This window comes from Muscardinus avellanarius (genome assembly GCF_963383645.1).
Source record: "Muscardinus avellanarius genome assembly, chromosome: 12".
Taxonomy (NCBI): Eukaryota; Metazoa; Chordata; class Mammalia; order Rodentia; family Gliridae; genus Muscardinus; species Muscardinus avellanarius.
In genome coordinates, this window is record NC_137798.1 from 55,785,830 (window position 1) to 55,804,926 (window position 19,097).

A 19,097-nucleotide genomic window follows, 5' to 3' on the forward strand; every position below is an offset into this window, starting at 1 on the left:
TAGTCATCCTATTGTGCTATGAAAATTACTTTTTTTGGTACTGAGGATGGAACCCAGGGGCATTATACCTCTGAGCTATACTCCCTACCCTATTTTTTTTTTTTTTTTGGTGGTACTGGGGTTCCTGGAAGCCCTTCTACCTCCGGGCTATACTCCCAGACCTATTTTTACATTTTTTATTGGTAAACAGGGTCTCCTAAGCCAGCACGCGGGGCTAGCTTCGAACCTGCGCGATCCTCCTGTCTCCGCCTCCCAAGCGCGGGGATTACAAGCGTGCGCCACCACACCCGGCTACTCCCTACCCTATTTTTTAGTCTTTTTATTTATTTTTTATTTCTTTAGTGGTACTGGGGGTGGAACCAGGGGCTTTTCCACCTTTGGGCTATACACCCAGCCCTATTTTTTAGTCTTTTTGTTTGTTTGTTTGTTTATTTATTTTTGTGGTACTGGGGGTGGAACTCAGGGGCTTTTCTACCTCTGGGCTATACTCCCAGACCTATTTTATACTTTATTTGGAAATAAGCTCTCACTAAGTTGCTGAGAGCCTCACTCAGTCGCTGAGGCTGGCTTCGAACCTGTGTGATCCTCCTGTCTCAGCCTTCCAAGCGCTGGGATTACAAGCGTGCGCTACTACACCCGGCTTAGTCTTTTTATTTTTGAAACAGGGTCTCACTGAGTTGCGAAGGGCCTCACTAAGTAGCTGAAGTTGTCTACAAACCGTGATCCTCTGGTCTCGGCCTCCTGAATTCTGGGATTACAAGTATGTGTCACCACACCCAGCTAAAAATTACTTTTAACAATTAAACATTAAAATATTATCATAGTAATAAATGAAACATGAAGAAAAACACAAGTAAAATAAGAAATATCTGTAACAATTGCAATTCAGGGAAAATAATAAAATGTTTGTTTTCTACTTTCCTATTCTATGAAAATTAAATATGTATTATTATGATAGCATTTTTTTCATTTGTATGTATTTTTATCTGTAATTATTACAGTTTTTGTGTGTATATGGTTCTGGGGATTGAACCCAGGAGTGCTCTACCACTGAGCTACATCCCCAGCTCTTTTTATTTTTTATTTTGAAACAGATTTTCACTAATATGTGAAGGCTAGCCTCAAATCTGTGATCCTTCTGTCTAACAAGCATGAATCCTAATAGCTTCCATTATAAAGCTCAACCATGATTAACCAATCTTCTATCATCAAACATTTCAGTTGCTTCCAGTTTTTTCATTACAAATAGTGCTTTAAGCTGGGTGTGGTGGCACATGCCTATAGCCCCAGTAGTTGGGAGGTTGAGACAGGAGGATGGAAAGTTTGAGGCCAGCCTCAGCAACTTAGTGAGGCCCTCAGCAATTTAATTAGATCCTGTTTCAAAATAAAATATAAAAATAGGGGTAAGAGTGCAGCCCAGGGGCAGAATGCCCCTGGATTCAGTCACCAGTACTGCAAAATATAGATTAATTGATTATATTAAATAGAGCTGGAGTTGTAGCCCCAATGTCAACACCCATGAGTTTAATTCCCAGTAACACACACACACACACACACACACACACACACACACACCCCAGTACTGCAATGATAAATACTTCTGTACTTTAACTTAATCTTTTTTGCACACATGTACACTACTTTTATGGTTAATTATTAAAAGCAAGCCAGGCATGGCTGTGTATACCTATAATCCCAGTGTTTGGAAGACTGAGACAGGAGGATTGCAGGTTAAAGGCCAGCCTCGGCAATTTAGTGAAGCCCTCAATGACTCAAAAAATAAAAATAAAAATAAAAAAAGGGCTGTGTTTAGCTCAACTTCCAGGGTTATACAGCTGGGTTATAGTTATACTGGATTCAACTCCAATACCAAAAACAAAACAAAAAAACCCAAAGTACACACCTGTAATCCCCATACTTGGAAGGCTGAGAAGAGAGGATGGCAGGTTCACAGCCAGCCTCAGCACTTTAGCGAGGCCCTCTGCAACTTATAACTTGTTTCAAAATAAAAACTAAAATAGGCCTGGGAGGAGCCGGGCATGGTGGTGCATGCTTGTAATCCCCGCGCTTGGGAGGCTGAGACAGGAGGATGGCACAGATTCGAAGCCAGCCTCAGCTACTTAGGCTCTCAGCAACTCAGTGAGACCATTTCCAAATAAAATATAAAATAGGTCTGGGAGTATAGCTCGGAGATAGAAAGCCTCTGGGTTCCACCCCAAGATCACAAAAAAAAAAAAAAAAAAATAGGCCTGGGAGTACAGCTGTAAGGTAGAATGACCCTGGGTTTAACCCTCAGTACCATACACAATAAATAAAATAACAAATAAAAAGGACTGGGAATGTAGTTTGGAGGTAGAATGCCCCTAGATTCAATTCCCAGTACCAATATAAAATAAATAAATAAATAAAGCAGAATTGCTGGGTTTAATAAAATGCCTCTCAGGCTCTTAACACACACTGCCACAGTGCTCTCTGCATAAGTTGCCCCAGCTCTGCACTTATAATGTCCTTTAATTATATTAGTTTTTGGAGTTTTTAAATCGAAGTAACTCTAATCAAGAACAGAAACATTCATAGGATCACTCTTTAAAATCACTTTGTAAGAATCAGTTTTCTGGTTTGTTCCTATAGTCAGGTCAATCCACAAGCGGAGGGCACGCGCCCAGCCAGAAGACACGGGCTGCGCGGGCGAGGAAGGCCCAGCTCTTGCCCTGTGGACTTCCTAGTTTCCTAGGTCAACGAGCTCTGAACATAACCCCAGAAGAAAGCCAGGCCTGGTGGCGCACGCTTGTAATCCCAGCATTCGGGAGGCTGAGACAGGAGGATCGTGGTTCGTGGGCAGCCTCAGCTATTTAGTGAAGCCTTCCACAACTTAGTGAGACCCTGTTTCAAAGTAAAGAATAAAAAATAGGGCTGGGGGTGTGTCTTGGAGGTAGAATGTCACTGGGTTTCCATCCCCAGTACCAGAAGAAAAAAAAAATCAAATAGGAAATTAAAGGAAAATCCGAGTTTCCTGGCCCCTTGTGTGCTGGATCCTCACTTGGTAGCACTGGAGAGCCCATAGTCCACTTAAACTGTACCTTGTCCTAAGCTCTCATTTTCACCGGTGAGGACACCGGTAGGCAACATGCCCATGCCACACAGATAAGCTAACTTACCGGGTTAGGGAATGTACTTACAAAGTTTGGGGGGCAGGTGTTGAGGGATAACTGGGGATTGAGTCCAGGGTCTCCAAGCTACGTCCTGAATCCTATTTAATTTTTATTTCAAAATAGGGTCTCCCTAGGTTCATGAGAGTCTCTCTACTTGCTGAGGCTGTTCTTGAACCTGCAATCCTCCTATCTTGGTCTCCCAAGTACTGTGATTATAAGCATGTGCCAACATGCCCAATACAAAATTTTGTTTATTTTATTTTTTGGTACTGGGGATTGAACCCAGCAGCATTCTGCTTCCAAGCTATACCCTCAGCCCTTTTCATTTTATTTATTTATTTATTTTTTGGCTTTTCCTATTTTATATTTATTTTTTTTAATTTATTTTTATTGGTGCATTGTAATCATACATCACATTGGAATATAAGACTTGAGAGGATATACAAGCACACATCATCCAATTAGCCCTCATCCAGCCCCCATCCCATTCCCTCCCCCTCCCTCGATCCCATGCTTGTTTGGTGATTAACTTTGATACATATGTTTATGTACCTCCTGCTTTTTAAAGAGGCTCCATTCTCCCCTATTCCATACCCTCTGATTGGTCACCTTAATTGCTTCACTATAGGGCCCTTTCTATAGCTTGACCACTTCCTGTTGCCTGTTTCCTCCTAGTTATTGCTGATTAGGGGAAGCATCTGGTTTTAATTTTCTGCGATATTTCTCTGTGCATGCCGCATTTCAAATACCGATCCTACTCTTGACGGCCCCAGTTGTGGCCTGGCTACCCAGTGGACTGATCCAGACCTCACTGGCTCAGGCAGCGGCCTTGCCTCATGGGAGGCCCCAGTTCTGGCCTCGCTGGCCCCGACGCTGGCCTAACTCCTCAGATGGCTCCGATCCCCGCCTCGGAGGCCCCAGCACCGGGCTTCCTCACGGCAGGCTCCAATGTTAGCCGATAGCCCCGACATCGGCCTAACCCCTTGGCAGGCTCCAATCCAGGCCTTGGAGGCCTCAGTAGTGGCCTTGCTTCATGGAAGGCTCCGATGCCGGCTGCTGGCCCCGGCACTGGCCTAACCCCTTGGCAGGCTCCAATCCTGGCCTCGCTGGCCCCAGCACTGGCCTAACCCATCAGCAGGCTCCGATCCCGGCCTTGGAAGCCTCAATAGCGGCCTTGTCTCAGAGAGGGCTCCAATGCCGGCCTCGCTGGCCCCAGTACCGGCCTAACCCCTCGGCAGGCTCTGATCCTGGCCTCAGAGGCCTCAATAGCGGCCTTGCCTCACGGAAGGCTCCGATGCCGGCCAGTGGCCCCAGCACTGGCCTAACCTCTCAGCAGGCTCTGATCCCGGCCTCACTGGCCCCAGCACCGGCCTAACCCCTCGGCAGGCTCCGATCCTGGCCTCAGAGGCCTCAATAGTGGCCTTGCCTCACGGAAGGTTCTGATGCCGGCTAGTGGCCCTGGCACTGGCCGAACCCTTCAGCAGGCTCTGATCCTGGCCTCGGAGGCCCCAGCACCGGCCTTGCCTCACGGCAGGCTCCGATCCCAGCCTCGCTAGCCCTGGCACCGGCCTAACCCCTCGGCAGGCTCTGATCCCGGCCTCGCTGGCCCCGACACCAGCCTAACCCCTCGGCAGGCTCTGATCCCGGCCTTGGAGGCCCCAGCACTGGCCTTGCCTCATGGCAGGCTCCAATCCCGGCCTCGGAGGTCTCAATAGTGGCTTTGCCTCACAGAAGGCTCCGATGCCGGCCAGTGGCCCCGGCACCAGCCTAACCCCTAAGCAGGCTCTGATCCCGGCCTTGGAGGCCCCAGCATTGGCCTTGCCTCGCGGCAGGCTTTGATCCTGGCCTTGTTGGCCCCGGCACTGGCCTAGCCCCTCAGCAGGCTCCAATCCCGGTCTCGGAGGCCCCAGCACCGCCCTTGCCTCACGGCAGGCTCTGATCCCAGCCTCACTGGCCCCAGTACTGGCCTAACCCCTCCGCAGGCTCTGATCCCGGCCTCAGAGGTCTCAATAGCGGCCTTGCCTCACGGAAGGCTCCAATGCCAGCTGTTGGCCCCGGCACCCGCCTAACCCCTCATCAGGCTCCGATCCCTGCCTCAGAGGCCCCAGCACCAGCCTTGCCTCGTGGCAGGCTTCGATCCCGGCCTCGCTGGCCCCAGCATGGCCTAACCCCTCGGCAGGCTCTGATCCCGGCCTCGGAGGCCTCAATAACGGCCTTGCCTCACAGCAGGCTTCGATCCCAGCTTTGCTGTGCCCGTCGTCGGCCTCACCCCTCCGCAGGCTCTAATCCGAGCACCCTCTTCACCCAACTATTTGTCCCACGTTCTCGAGGGTGCGTGGTAGTGGTAGCATTCTGCCTCTGGGGTCATTACTTCAAAGGTTCCAGGTGTAATGCATCAGATCTCTGCCTCCCCTGAGTACTGGCCACTGCCTCCACCATTTCAAATCTTTCCCAAGCTCTTTTTCCACTCTGAATGTTGTCCAGTCTTCCTAAGCATGCGCGACGGTAGCATTCAACCGTTGGTGTAATTTCTCCAAAAAAAAAAAAAAAAAAAAGGTTGGTAGGCTCTGATTTCTGCTCTCCTGAATACAATTCTCCACCGCCAATGCGGAGGCTGCTTTCAGCACCGCCTTTCTCCTTGGTCTCCGCTAAAGTCTCTCTTTACAGGTGATGTCCAAGATTCTTAACAATGTAGAGAAGAAGCAGTCCTCCTTAGCGGGGAATTTTTCCAATAATTCCAGTTCATTTGGATAAGTTTTGTCTGCATCTCCAGTATCCTGGCATCTGCCACCTCCTTGACCCCTCTCCGATATTTTCCTTTTTTCTTTTTCTTTTCCTTTTTTACAGGGTCCTTCCGGGTGGAGAGGGGGGTCGCCTAGGGGTGCCCCGCCAGTGCCTGCCCTCCCACCCAGGGTCGGGGCCAGGGGCTCGGACCACGGGGTCCTTCCGGGTGGAGAGGGGGGTCACCTAGGGGCACCCTGCCAGCCTTGCCCACCCGCCCAGGGTCGGGGCCAGGGGCTCGGACCACGGGGTCCTTCTGGGTGGAGAGGGGGGTCGCCTAGGGGCGCCCTGCCAGCCCTGCCCACCCGCCCAGGGTCGGGGCCAGGGGCCCGGACCATGGAGTCCTTCTGGGTGGAGAGGGGGGTCGCCTAGGGGCGCCCTGCCAGCCCTGCCCACCCGACCAGACCTTTTCATTTTAAAACAGGGTCTCCCCAAGTTGCTGAGGCTGACCTTGAACCTGCAATCCTTTTGTCTAAGCCTTCCAAGTACTGAGATTACAGATTTGTGCCACCACACCCAGCTTCCCCAACCCTTTTAATTTCTTATTTTGGGACAGAGGCTTCCTAAATTGGCCAGGCTGGCCTTGAACTTTCAATCCTCCCAAATGCTGAGATCACACTTGTGCACAGCCAAGTCTTCTTTTCCAAACTTGTTTTTTAAATAGTGTTCCTCAAGCCAATCTGGCATTTGGCAAACCATGTCATTTTCTAATCTGTAAATGAGGTTGCTTGTAACTGATCATACATATATTTACTGTTCTTTCCCTTCTCTAAACCATGTTAATAGTAAAGCATTTTCTACTTCCTGGAACACATTATAACATATTTTAGTCTTTAAAAGAATTTGTATTCAAAACTCTAAGTACCTCTTGTTTGGTCCTTTCCTTTTTCTCTTTCTTTTTTTTTCGGGTCTGGGATGGAACTGAGAGGCATTTGACCTCTGAGCTATACCCCCTGCCCTATTTTTTATTCTTTATTTTGAAAAAGGGTCTTGCTAAGTTGCGAAGGGCCTCACTAAATAGCTGAGGCTGTCCACGAACCGCAATCCTCCCATCTCAGCCTCCCTAATGCTGGGATTACAAGCGTGCGCCACCATGTCTGGCTCTTGTCTGGTCCTTTTCTTTTGTTCAAACTATATGCCAAAAAAGAAATAACTCTCAATTGCTTTTGACCGCACAGATCAGTGTTCCGAAACCACTCATCCTGGCGTAATTAATCACACTCCCCGCAGTATCTCCCTAGTACCACAAGCCACAGTAACCATTCTATTAAGTTTCATTGAAGTGTCACTTGCAAACGGTTTAAGGAGTAAACATCAACACACCAAATGCTTTCTCCTTTGAACCCTTATTTTTTCTGTGTTAGTGACTTTCTGAAGGGAGGTGCCTGTCCTCTTAGTTCTCTCTGGCTGTGTAAACTAAACTCCTGGAACCTGAAAAGCCTGTGTTGTGGTCACTAACAGACCATGAGCCACTTTAATCCCATTTGCCCGAGGTCATGCAGATCCTGTTTGTCCAGCCCCTTAAGGCAGAGGCTAGAAAAAGCCCTTGGGAGAACCTTAGCCTGCAGCCGCCCAAGTGTGAAGGCCAGGGATGGGGGCGCCATTCCATGGTCTGGCCCACAAGGCACTCCAGGTGTCCTCCCCAGCCAAAGCTGAGCTCCGGGGAATGCAGCAAAAGAAGAGGATGGGCACTGGTAAAGGTGACCCACCTTATCAACATCTCTAAATTCTCCTCCTCTTTCAATTGGGAGGCCACATCCACCAAGAAGCCAGCTAGTCAGCCTGCCTGTGCTGCCTGCCTGCCTGCCTGCCTGCCTGCCTGCCTTCCTTCCTTCCTTCCTTCCTTCCTTCCTTCCTACCTTCTTTCCTTCCCTCCTTCCTTCTTTTCCTCCTTCCTTTCATACTAGGGATTGAACTCAAAGGCATTCTACCTCTAAGCTACACCTGCAGCGCTGTCCCCCCTCTTTTGTTTCTAGTTTTTTGAAACAGGGTCTTGCTAAGTTGCTGAGGCTGGCCTAGAACCTACAACCCTTCTGTGTCAGCCTCCCAAGTACTGGAATCACAGTTGTGCACCACCATGACCAGCTAGGAGCCTTCTTTATTTGACTCAATTTGAGTAGTCTCTTCCAGGACCTGTTAATCATTCTGTCCTCTCCCTCTAGACAGTGATTGGCCCCAGGAAGGGTTGTATCACCTGAGCTGAGCCAATCAGAGTTCCAGTGGATTTTATATGCAGAGGCTAAATATTCCAGTGTATTTTTTTTCTTCTCTTCTAGAATAGCTACATAGGTGGAGATCAGCCTATGGCCATGTTATGTATTTTTGTAATTTCCCCTTTATTTTCTTTTTTAGTGATATTAGGGATTGAGGGATATCCCACCCCAGCTGTTTTTTTTTTTTTGGGTTTTATTTTTATTTTTGCAGTGCTGGGGATGGAATCCAGGGGCATTCCACCTCCAAGCTACACCTCCAGCCCTATATTTTATTCAATTTTGAAACAATGTCTCACTGTGTTGTAAGAGCCTCACTAAGTAGTTGAGCTGTCCACTAACCAGGATCTTCCTATCTCAGCCTCCCGAATGCTGGGATTACAAGCATGTGCTACCATGCCCGGCTATTTTTCTTTGTTTTAAAATGGTCTCACAAAGTTGCTGAGAGTCTTGCTATGATGCCGAGACTGTCCTTGAACCTGTCAATCTCCTATTTTAGGCTTCCAAGTAGAGCTAGGATTACAGGTGTGTGCCTCCATGCCCTGGCTCCTCTGTCTGTCTGTCTGTCTGTCTGTCTGTCTCTCTCTCTCTCTCTCTCTTGTGGTACTGGGGAATGAACCCAGGGACATTTTACTTCAAGCTACAACCGCAGTCCTATATTATTGTTTTATTATTTTTTATTTATTATTATTATTATTATTATTATTATTATTATTATTATTATTATTATTGTGGTACTGGGGTTCCTGGAAGCCCTTCTACCTCCGGGCTACACTCCCAGACCTATTTTTTACTTTTTTATATTTGGAAACAGGGCCTTTTAAGCCAGCGTGGCTGGTTTCGAACCTGTGCGATCTGCCTGTCTCCACCTCCCAAGCATGGGGATTATAAGTGTGTGCCACCATGCCCAGCTGTTATTTATTTTGAAACAGAGGGTCTTGCTAGGTTGATGAGAATCTCATTACTTCCCGAGGCTGTCCTGGAACCTGTGATCCTCTTGTCTCAGCTGCTCAAGTTCCCTAACTCTTTTAATCCCATGTCAACACATTAATTCATTCCAAAATTAATTCTAAAACCCACCACATAAGGGGAAGTTTATTTGCAAGGCAGAATGAAGCCAGCACACAGAGCGAAGGTAGAAGGTGGAAGGCAGGGAGGGAGAGGGGACAGAGGGCACGTGCAAGCCACCACCTGGGGCACCTGCCTAAAAGCACCAGCTGAGGCGCAGGCGGCAGGGGAGATCCCGCCCACCCTGAGGGAGCTACCCCAGACGTTCTTTCCTTCTGTTTTATTTTTATTTGTTTTCAGACAAAAACTTTTTTCATCAATCCTTTTAATACATAAAAAGTGCTGCATATCCTAGAAAGGGATGTGTGCAAGAGAAGTGGAGCTCCTGAGAGGCACTCCATCCTTCCCATGACATTCTCTTTACACCTATGCTCGCTTCAGTTGGGTTTCTGTCACTGGTAGTCAACGAAGGCCTAAGACAGAACCCTACATGCCCAGATTGCTTCAGATGAAACTCCGAGTTTGTTTTAGCCTTAAACTGATTGAGGAGGTAGAAAAGAAGTAGGCAGGTAGGAAAGAGGCCTCGGTAGAAAAACTCAATTTCCTGAGGGGCAACGAATGCTAGTTAACTTCCAAGGCTCCTAAAAAGAGACCAGCCCTTCCAAGGTTCAGAGATAAGAATGGCAGAAGCTTCACAAAACCATCTGTTTACTAATCAACAAACCCAGGAGACATCCCTGGAGCAAGTCTGACACCTCTACTGAAAGGAGACCCCTCAAGGACATGCAAGTACCCTATGCAAATTTTAAGAACTGCCTCCCAGACTCCAAGTAACAGAGGACTTACAGAGATATATAAACCCTTAGACCAGTCACCAGGAAGGTTACCCACTCTGGGAACCCCTCCCCTTTGGGGAGCTTTTCTCTCTCTCTCTCTCTCTCTCTCTCTCTCTCGCAGGACGTTAGCTTTGAGAGAAGGTGGGGTGCAATTGAAGGCACTTGGCCTGGGATACACTTGGGTAGTGACCTGAAGGCCTCCACTGGACATCAAGGCCGATCAGGGCCCCTAGGGGTGACCTGCACTTCTTTTCTGGCAGATTGCAAGGACTTTGGGAGAAAGCAGCTTGCAACTGAAGGCATTCGGCTTGGACTACCCTCAAGTATTGTCCTGAAGGCAGCTGCTGGGCACCAAGGTCCCAACAGCTCTTAGGGGTGTTCTGTCACTTTTCCCTATTCCCTGCTGTTTCCAATAAACTTCTTGCTTCCCTTCCTGCTGTCTGCAGGTGTCATTCTTCGGTTGCTGCAGACAAGAATCCGGTAAGGAAACGCCATGTTTCTTCTCAAGAAACCCCGTTTCACTATTAAGCTGGGTGTGGTGGAACACACATATAATCCCAGGATTTGGGAGGCTGAGACAGGAAGATTGCAGGTTCAAAGCCAGTCTTGGCAACTTAGAGAGGCTCTCAGCAACCTAGTGAGACTCTGTTTCCAAATAATAAATAAATAAAATCAGACTGGGGCATAGCTTTGGTGGTACAATGCCTCTGGGTTCCATCCCTAGAGAAAAAAAAAAAAAAAGACTGAGGGTGTAACTTGGAGGTAGAATGGCTCTGGATTCACTCCCAGTACCAAACAAAACACCTCTTTTAAAGGAGGAACCATTGCCATTGCCTTTGGCTCCTCCTTTGAAGCCTTTTTCTTTCCTAGTCAGGCACAGAACAACTCGTATCCTTCCTATTCTTCCTTAGAGACTGAGGTAGTGTCTATGCAGAGATAACACACCAAAGAAAACAAGTTCCATCTATAATGCCGTTGCTGGTGGCTTCATGGAAAGGACCGCTTCTGATGTCTTTCACCACATTTTGGGTAACTTCTCTGCTGCCGCCCCCGCAATAGAGCAAATTACACAAACGGCAAAGAACCATCGCTACTTCCCCTCACAAATCCCGACGTGTCTGTGCTGTACTTTGTTGGTAAGGAATGGAACACTCACCCTCTGCAGTATCTGTCCAGCTCGTGGAGAACCGTGTGGTCACAATACTCAAAGACCAGGTGAAGCCTCCGCTTCCTTCTGAAGACCTCCAGGAGGTTGACAAGGTTGGGATGCTTGAGTTGCTGAAAAGGAAAAACAGCAAGGTGGCACATCTGAGCTGCGAAAGGCAGTTTTCTCTAATCTTGAGCCATGAAAAAGAAAGTTGTTAAGCCGGGCGTGGTGGTGCACGCTTGTAATCCCAGCATTCAGGAGGCTGAGACAGAAGTATCGCGGTTTGAAGACAGCCTCAGCTACTTAGTGAGGCCCTCTGCAACTCAGTGAGACCCAGTTTCATAATAAAGAATAAAAAATAGGGCAAGGGGTGTAGCTCGTAGGTCAAATGCCCCTGGGTTCCATCCCCAGACCCGTGGAAAGAAAGAAAGAAAGAAAGAAAGAAAGAAAGAAAGAAAGAAAGAAAGAAAGAAAGAAAGAAAGAAAGGAAGGAAGGAAGGAAGGAAGGAAGGAAGAAAGTTGTTTGCTTTTTTTTTTTGCGGTACTGGGGATGGAACCCGGGAACATTCTACCTCTGAGCTACACCCCCCAACCCTATTTTTTTTTTTTTTTGAGGGTCTGGGGATGGAACCCAGGGGCATGCGACCTCCAAGCTACACCCCTGGCCCTATTTTTTATTTTGAAACGGGGTCTTGCTAAGTTGTGGAGGGCCTTAGCTGAGTCTGTCTGAGAACTGCAATTCTCCGGTCTCAGCCTCCTGAGATGCTGGGATTACAAATGTATGCCACCACGCCTGGCTTTCAGTCCTAATTCTTATTCTTTATTTTGAAACAGGGTCTCATTGATTTGCAAAGGGCCTCACTAAGCAGCTGAGCCTGTCCTCAAACTGCAATCCTCCTGTCTCAGCCTCCCAAATGCTGGGATTACAAGAATGCACCACCACGCCTGGCCTCTCTCAATTTTCCTTGGATTGAAGGAGGCTATAATCAGCATTACCTTATCCCCCAGCCTGTGTGTGTGTGCGTGTGCGTGTGCGTGCGTGCGTGCGTGTGTTACTGGGAACTGAACCCAGGGGCATTCTATCTCAGAGCGTCCCCTTAGCCTTTATTATTTATTTGGAAATGGTCGTGCTAGGTTGCTGAGAGTCTTTTTTTATTGCTAAGGCTGTCTCAGAACCTGCACTCCTTCAGTCTCAGCCTTCCAAGTACTGGGATGACAGGGGTACACCACTGCCCTCATCTAGAAATACATCAGTTTTACTTAAGCAAATCCTGATCTTCTCTGAATAACGAGGACTGTGCCTCTAATCCACCCTCAACCTAATGTTCAAATCTGCAGCAATCACGGCAGGGCACTGCTGCTCCAGGATAAGACCCCAAGGTCCACCCCCTGGAGCCTGGCTTATCTACAGCCTACCCGCGTCTAACTTCCTCCAGACCCTCTCAACTTCTCACTTCCTGGGATGCTCAGGCTGACTTGCCTTTCCTGCCCGGTTTAATGTTTCCTTGCTGTAAACACTACCCTCCTCCAGATGTTACTTTCTCTGTCCAGCATCCTCTGTCCCGCCCTCACACAGCTGGTATTCAGTGAGAGCTCTGACTGTGGATCCAAAGCAAGGGCCCCAGCAGCATCCACTGTTCTGAGTGGGGCTGTAGCTACGCATTACACCAGCCTTTCTATTTACTGTGCACCTTTTGAAAACTCAGATTCTTGTAACGTGTACAACATTCTGCTCAAATAACATGCAGGTTCTTTTCAAATTTTGGCTAGTATAAATAAGGTTTTGAAAACAACTTACTAGGCCGGGCGTGGTGGCGCACGCTTGTAATCCCCGCACTTGGGAGGCAGAGACAGGAGGATCACGCAGGTTCAAAGCCAGCCTCACTGGTTTAAGAGACCCTGTTTCCACATAAAATATAAAAAATAGGTCTGGGAGTGTAGCCTGGAGGTAGAAGGGCTTCCATCCCCAGTACCACCAAAAAAAGAAAACTTACTAGCAAATTGACCTTAACTTAGAATAAGTTAACTCATACAGGAATCAGTTTTCCATGTGCAAAAGTAGGAAGTTCAAAGTCTACAAAGATAATTGTACTTAAACTGTGTGTCAGGAACACATTAATACAATTTTTATTTATTTATTTTTTTGGTGGTACTCGGGGTGGAACCCAGGGGCTTTCTACCTCCGGGCTATACTCCCAGACCTATTTTTTATATTTATTTATTTATTTATTTATTTATTTATTTTAGTGGTACTGGGGGTGGAACCCAGAGGCTTTCTACCTCCGGGCTATACTCCCAGACCTATTTTATCCTTTATTTGGAAACAGGTTCTCATAAGTTGCCAAGAGCCTCACTAAGTAGCTGAGGTTGCTTCGAACCTGCGCAATCCTCCTGTCTCAGCCTCCCAAGCGCGGGGATTACAAGCGCGCGCCACCACACCCGGCTCTCTATACGGTTTAATTATTGTTATTGTTAACTTTGGGATTACAAGTGTGCACCACCACGCCCAGCTCATATATTCAAGAATCTGCTCATGCGTCTACTTGACAAGAGGACTGTTCTGGGCAGTAGAGACGCCCTCCTGAAGGAGAGTAAGGCATTAAACAAAGAAGTGAATACAAGGGATTAGGCTGCTCAGAGGACCAGCCCAGGGAGGGACCTGGGCTGACCCCTGGAGGTGAGTGAACTTCAACCAGACCAGGGGCAGGGGAGCAGGTGGAGAAGGGGAGCAGGTGGAGGAGGGGAGCAGGTGGAGGAGGGGAGCAGGTGGAGGAGGGGAGCAGGTGGAGGAGGGGAGCAGGTGGAGGAGGGGAGCAGGTGGAGGAGGGGAGCAGGTGGAGGCAGGGCCAGCGAAGGGAATCCAAAGAGAGTGTGGCTTGTAGGTGACGCTGGAGGAGCCAAGGCCGGCCAGCCAGAAGCTGAGAAGGCGAGCCCAGCAGGGCCTCGCAGGCCCACTAACAGATTCACTTCCTCCTCAGTGCAATAGAAGCCAGGAGAAGGAAATCAACAAGATGTGATACCATATCGCTCTGTGTGTGTGTGTGTGTGTGTGTGTGTGTGTGTGTGTGTGTGTGTTACTAGAGATGGAACCCAGGGGCATTCTAGCTCTGAGCTACACACCCAACCTGATTTTATTTTTATTTTGGAACAGGGTCTCCCTTGATTGATTGATGAGCGTCTCACTGCTTGCTGAGGCTGTTGTCCAACCTTCCACCCTCCTGCCTCAGCCTCCCAAGTACTAGGATTACAAGCGTGCGCCACTGTGCACTGTTGTTTCTAAATACTTGTACTGGTGCATTGTAGTGTCACATCATAATGTAGTAATCATGACATACATGCACACAGCACGTAGGGAGCTTTACTCCGGCTCCATTTTTAGTTTTGTTTTTTGGTGCTGGGAGTTGAACCCAGGGCATTATACCTCTGAGCTACACTCCCAGCCCTATTTTTTATTCTTTATTTTGAAACAGGGTCTCACTAAGTTGCAGAAGTTCTGCCGCCCTAAGTAGCTGAGGCTGGCCGCGAACCTGCGATCTTCCTGCCTCAGCCTCCCAAGTAGTGGAATCACAAGCGTGTGCCACCATACCCGGCTCAGCGGAGAGCCTACTGATAGGTGAACAACGGCAGTGGCATGGAGCAGGGCAGAAGCAGGAGAGACGGTGAGAGAGGCGCTGTTCTGAGGTACATTTTGTCATGAGGACAGTCAGGATGTGGCGATGAGCTAGAGATGAGGGGTGAGGGTGGGAAAGGTGTAAAGAATGATGCAAGAGTCAGGCGTGGTGGTGCACGCTTGTAATCCCAGCATTCGGGAGGCTGAGACCTGAAGATCGCGGTTCGCGGACAGCCTCAGCTACTTAGTGAGGCCCTCGGCAACTCAGTGAGACCCTGTTTCAAAAACTAAAAAGACTAAAAAATAGGACCAAGGGTGTAGCTCAGAGGTAGAATGCCCCTGGGTTCCATTCCCAGTACCACAAGAAGAAGAGGAGGAAGAGGAGGAGGAGGAGGAGGAGGAGGAGGAGGAGGAGGAGGAGGGGAGGAGGAGGAGGAGGAGGAGGAGGAGGAGGAAGGAGGAGGAGGAGGAGGAAGAAGGAGGAGGAGGAGGAGGAGGAGGAGGAGGAGGAGGAGGAGGAGGAGGATGTATGTAAGAGCTTGTACCATGAGAGGGGTGGTGGCACCGTGTAGGAGGGAGCAGGTTTCAGGGGAACAAGGTGTATTGATCCCTTCAAGTTAGCAGGGACTCTGAGCTACCAAAGTGGAGAGGCTGGCTTGGCTGGAGCTCGGGCTGAAGACAAAAGCCAGGGAGCGAGTGAGCGAGCGAGGGCCTAAGAGAAGCCAGAGAGAGCAAGGGTGAGACGGGAAGAGGTCCAGAACCTGACGCCGGACCTGGGGAAGATGAGGAGGAAGCAGAGAAGGAGAAAGGGAAGAAGGTCCCCAAAGGGAAGACAATGATGGCAGAGCATGATTCCACGGTGGTCAGTGGTGATGGTCAGTGGTGATGGACGCTGCTGGAAGGTGCAGGAGAGGCTGGAGGCACCCAGTGGCCTTCCCTGCTGGGGGCCTGGGACCTTGTTGGAAGTGGTGTTTATACACTGGGGGACCAGGAGCTGGACAGGGTGGATACTACATCCGAACTGCCTTCCTCCTCCCTCTGACTCCACTGACCGCAGGGCAGAGCTCAGAGGGCCACCTCTGGTCCTGAGGCCCTGGTGCTGTCGGTGGCAGCCTGACCCTGGGGGTGTCTGCGTGCACCAGGGTCCAGGCGCTCCCACTTCAGTACTGACTGGACTTCTTTGGGGACAACAAAGGAACTAGATAAGAAGAACCAGGCGAGACGATGGATGTCAGCCAAGGCTTGCTTGCCACGTGCAGCACACCTACAGGTAATCCAAGGAGACGCAGCAGACTAAATGACCACCTATGCTGCAGGATGTCCAGCCTCGTTTAAACAGAAGTCTTTCCTGTTTCTGAGTGTGGGAAGCCAAAGCCTCCGGCCTGCTGTTCTTCCCCAGCATTCCGTTTCCTGCTGGCTCAGTCTTGAAGAGCTCAGCCATCCCTACCAGGCCATGACCGCTGTCCTCCAGCTACGCTCAGTCTACGAGCCTGCCTACTCGGCTCAGACTGAGCGCCTCGTGTGCAACGTTTCTACTCTTTTTTTTTTGCTAGTTTAGTTTGGTCTCCTTTCTATTTTCTCTCTGGGATTTGAATAGTGGTATTTCACATTATGCTACTAAGTGAGGCATTTTCTCACTTAAAAAAAGAATTTTTGTCAGTGATGTGTACATGTATGTACACACAAGTTTTTTTTTACCTCAATATTATGTATGAATATAATGCACCAATAAAAAATTTAAAATTATATATATATATATTTGGTGGTACTGGGGTTCCTGGAAGCCCTTCTACCTCTGGGCTACACTCCCACAGGCTACACTCCCAGACCTATTTTTTAACTTTATGTGGAAACAGGGTCTCTTAAGCCAGCAAGGCTGGCTCTGAACCAGCGCGATCCTCCTGTCTCTGCCTCCCAAGCGCGGGGATTACAAGCGTGCACCACCACGCCCGGCTAAAAAAATATTTTTAATGAAATGTGAAAAAAAAAAGAATTTTTTTCACTTGATCTATCATCTATCTTTTTTTTTTTATGGTACTGGGCACTGAACCCAGGGGCATTATACTTCAAAACTATATTCCCAGCCCTTTTTATTCACATTTTATTTTGAAATAGGATCTCACTAAGTTGCTGAGGGGCTCTCTAAGCGGCTTAGGTTGGCTTTGAACCTGTGATCCTTCTGTCTCAGTCTCCCATGTACTGGGATTAGAGGTATGTATCACCATGCTCAGCTTTCAGTTGAATTTAACCCAAGGTCTGTTTGGTTTCTCTGTAGAGCTAAGAATGCCACACATTCTTCTTGAACACCTTCCTCTAGCTGCCACTGTCCACTGTCATCGTTGGCACCTATCTTTTATGATAAACTCAGGACCTACATTCTGTAAGGGAAATTGCTGTCCTTTTTGGACCACAACATTCTGAAGAATAATAAGGAAAGGTCACTGATTACAATCAGGCTATTGCTGGGCGTGGTGGCACACAGTTGGGCGGCTGAGACAGGTTCCCAGCCAGTCTCAGCTACTTATAATTTGTTTCAAAATAAAGACTAAAAATAGGGTTAGGGGTATAGCTCATAGGTAGAATGCCCCTGGGCTCAATCCCCAGTAACACACACACACACACACACACACACACACACACACACACAATCCAGGTTACTGCCGGGCATGGTGGCACACAATTGTAATTCCAGTACTTGGGAGGCTGAGACAGAGACAGGAGGATCATAGGTTTGAGGCCAGCCTCAGAAACTTAATGAGATCCTATTTCAAAATAAAAAAATAAAAAGTTCTGGGGGTGTCACTTAGGGGTAGAATATCCCTGGGTTCTATCAGTTACAAAACAATATAAAACTCCAGGTTACCAGGATGCTCTGGAAAATGCTGGCGGCCCAGCAACTTGAGGCCTAGTGTCCCTGTGGCAGTGAAGAGCAGGGCTGAGCGCAGCTGTCTCGGCGGCGTGGAAGGCCTGCGTGCACTGGTTCTCCATGGTCCCCAGCCCTCCCGCTGCCCCCCGACACTGACGCGGCGTGCAAGCTGCCCTTTCTCACCACTTCTGCATTAGAATTTCTTATGTGAGAGTGGAAAGTTCCCATGTATTTATCAAAAGTGGGAAAATGTACAAGCCACAAAGCTGACTGCATATTTCAAAACAAATAAGAGAAAGTGTTTTTGTGGAAGTGAATCATTTCTCCAGCGCCTGCAGGCCAGGGTCCATGATCTCCAAGCGGTCCTCCGTGGTCACGCACTTTCACACTGACTGGCATACAGACCATCGCATCTGCGGAACTGCCCGTCCCTCGGGTGTCAAAGATTCTCTGGTCTGTGCTCTTTGTGGGGGAAATAGGGACACGGTCACCCTGTGTTTGTGCTTTGGGGAAAACTAACAGACCATTTTCTCAGTGGTTATTTCCTGTTTTCCTTTAAAAAACATTCTTCTTCTCCCACAGCTGTGGTAAGTAACGAGAGGACAGAAATTAGAGTTTAGAAAGTGGAGTTGTTTTGGTAAAATGTTTTTCACAAGCCTCTAACATTTTTTGAACCTGGCTCTAGATCTCGGATACACAGACACTTCTGCAGGACTCCCTCGCCAGCAGCCTCAGGCATTCCCAGCCCGGCCGCCCAGACCCTCCCGGGGGCCCAAGCCCTCTGCCTCTTGCAATGGCTGCGGCTGCTCTCTGGTCTCACTTCCCAAAATAAACTATTAATACACCCCCTTGTCTTAGAGGTTTTTCTTTTTTGGGGGGTCGGGGGGCGAGTGGCACACAGACTAAGATAGTTGGTATCATCAAAAGAAAGCACAGCTATCTACATAATGGAATTCTGGAACTGGACTAGTCACCAGTTAGGTGGCACCGAGGCCCCCGCTCCAGGTGATGTTGGGGGGAGGGGTTGCAAAGCACAGTCACTGAGACTTTGACCATGGTCAGGGTGTGTGTGTGTGTGTGTGTGTGGTGTGTGTGTGTGTGTGTGTGTGTGTGTGTGTGTGTGTGAGATAAGGATGGAACCCAGGGGCATTCTACCTCTGAGCTTCACTCCTAGCCCTTTTTATTTTTTGTTTTGAAACAGGGTCTCACTAGGTTGCTGAGGCTGGCCTCAAACCTGTGATCTTCTGCCAGGCATGGTGGCACATGTTTGTAATCCAGTGCTTGGGAGGCTGAAACAGGAGATCGCACAGGTTCGAAGCCAGTCTCAGCTACTTAGTGAGGCTCTCAGTAACTCAGTGAGACCATTTCCAAATAAAATATAAAAAATAGGTCTGGGAGTATAGCTCAGAGGTAGAAAAGCCCCTGGGTCCCACTCCCAGTCTCACAAAAACAGACAGGAGGCCTGCGCAGGTTCGAAGCCAGCCTCG

General features: G+C 48.6%; 1 protein-coding gene across 4 annotated transcripts in view; it reads right to left on the minus strand.

Annotated features, from left to right (window-relative positions):
• CDKL1 (cyclin dependent kinase like 1) overlaps positions 1–19,097 on the minus strand; it is a gene marked incomplete at both ends in the record, with an annotated part of 80,764 nt that overhangs the window by 37,003 nt on the left and 24,664 nt on the right. For all 4 annotated transcript variants that reach the window (XM_080707407.1, XM_080707408.1, XM_080707406.1 and 1 more), the window contains one exon: positions 11,144–11,265. In XM_080707407.1, the coding sequence (XP_080563533.1) occupies positions 11,144–11,265 (122 nt within the window). The remainder of the gene's footprint in view (positions 1–11,143; positions 11,266–19,097) is intronic.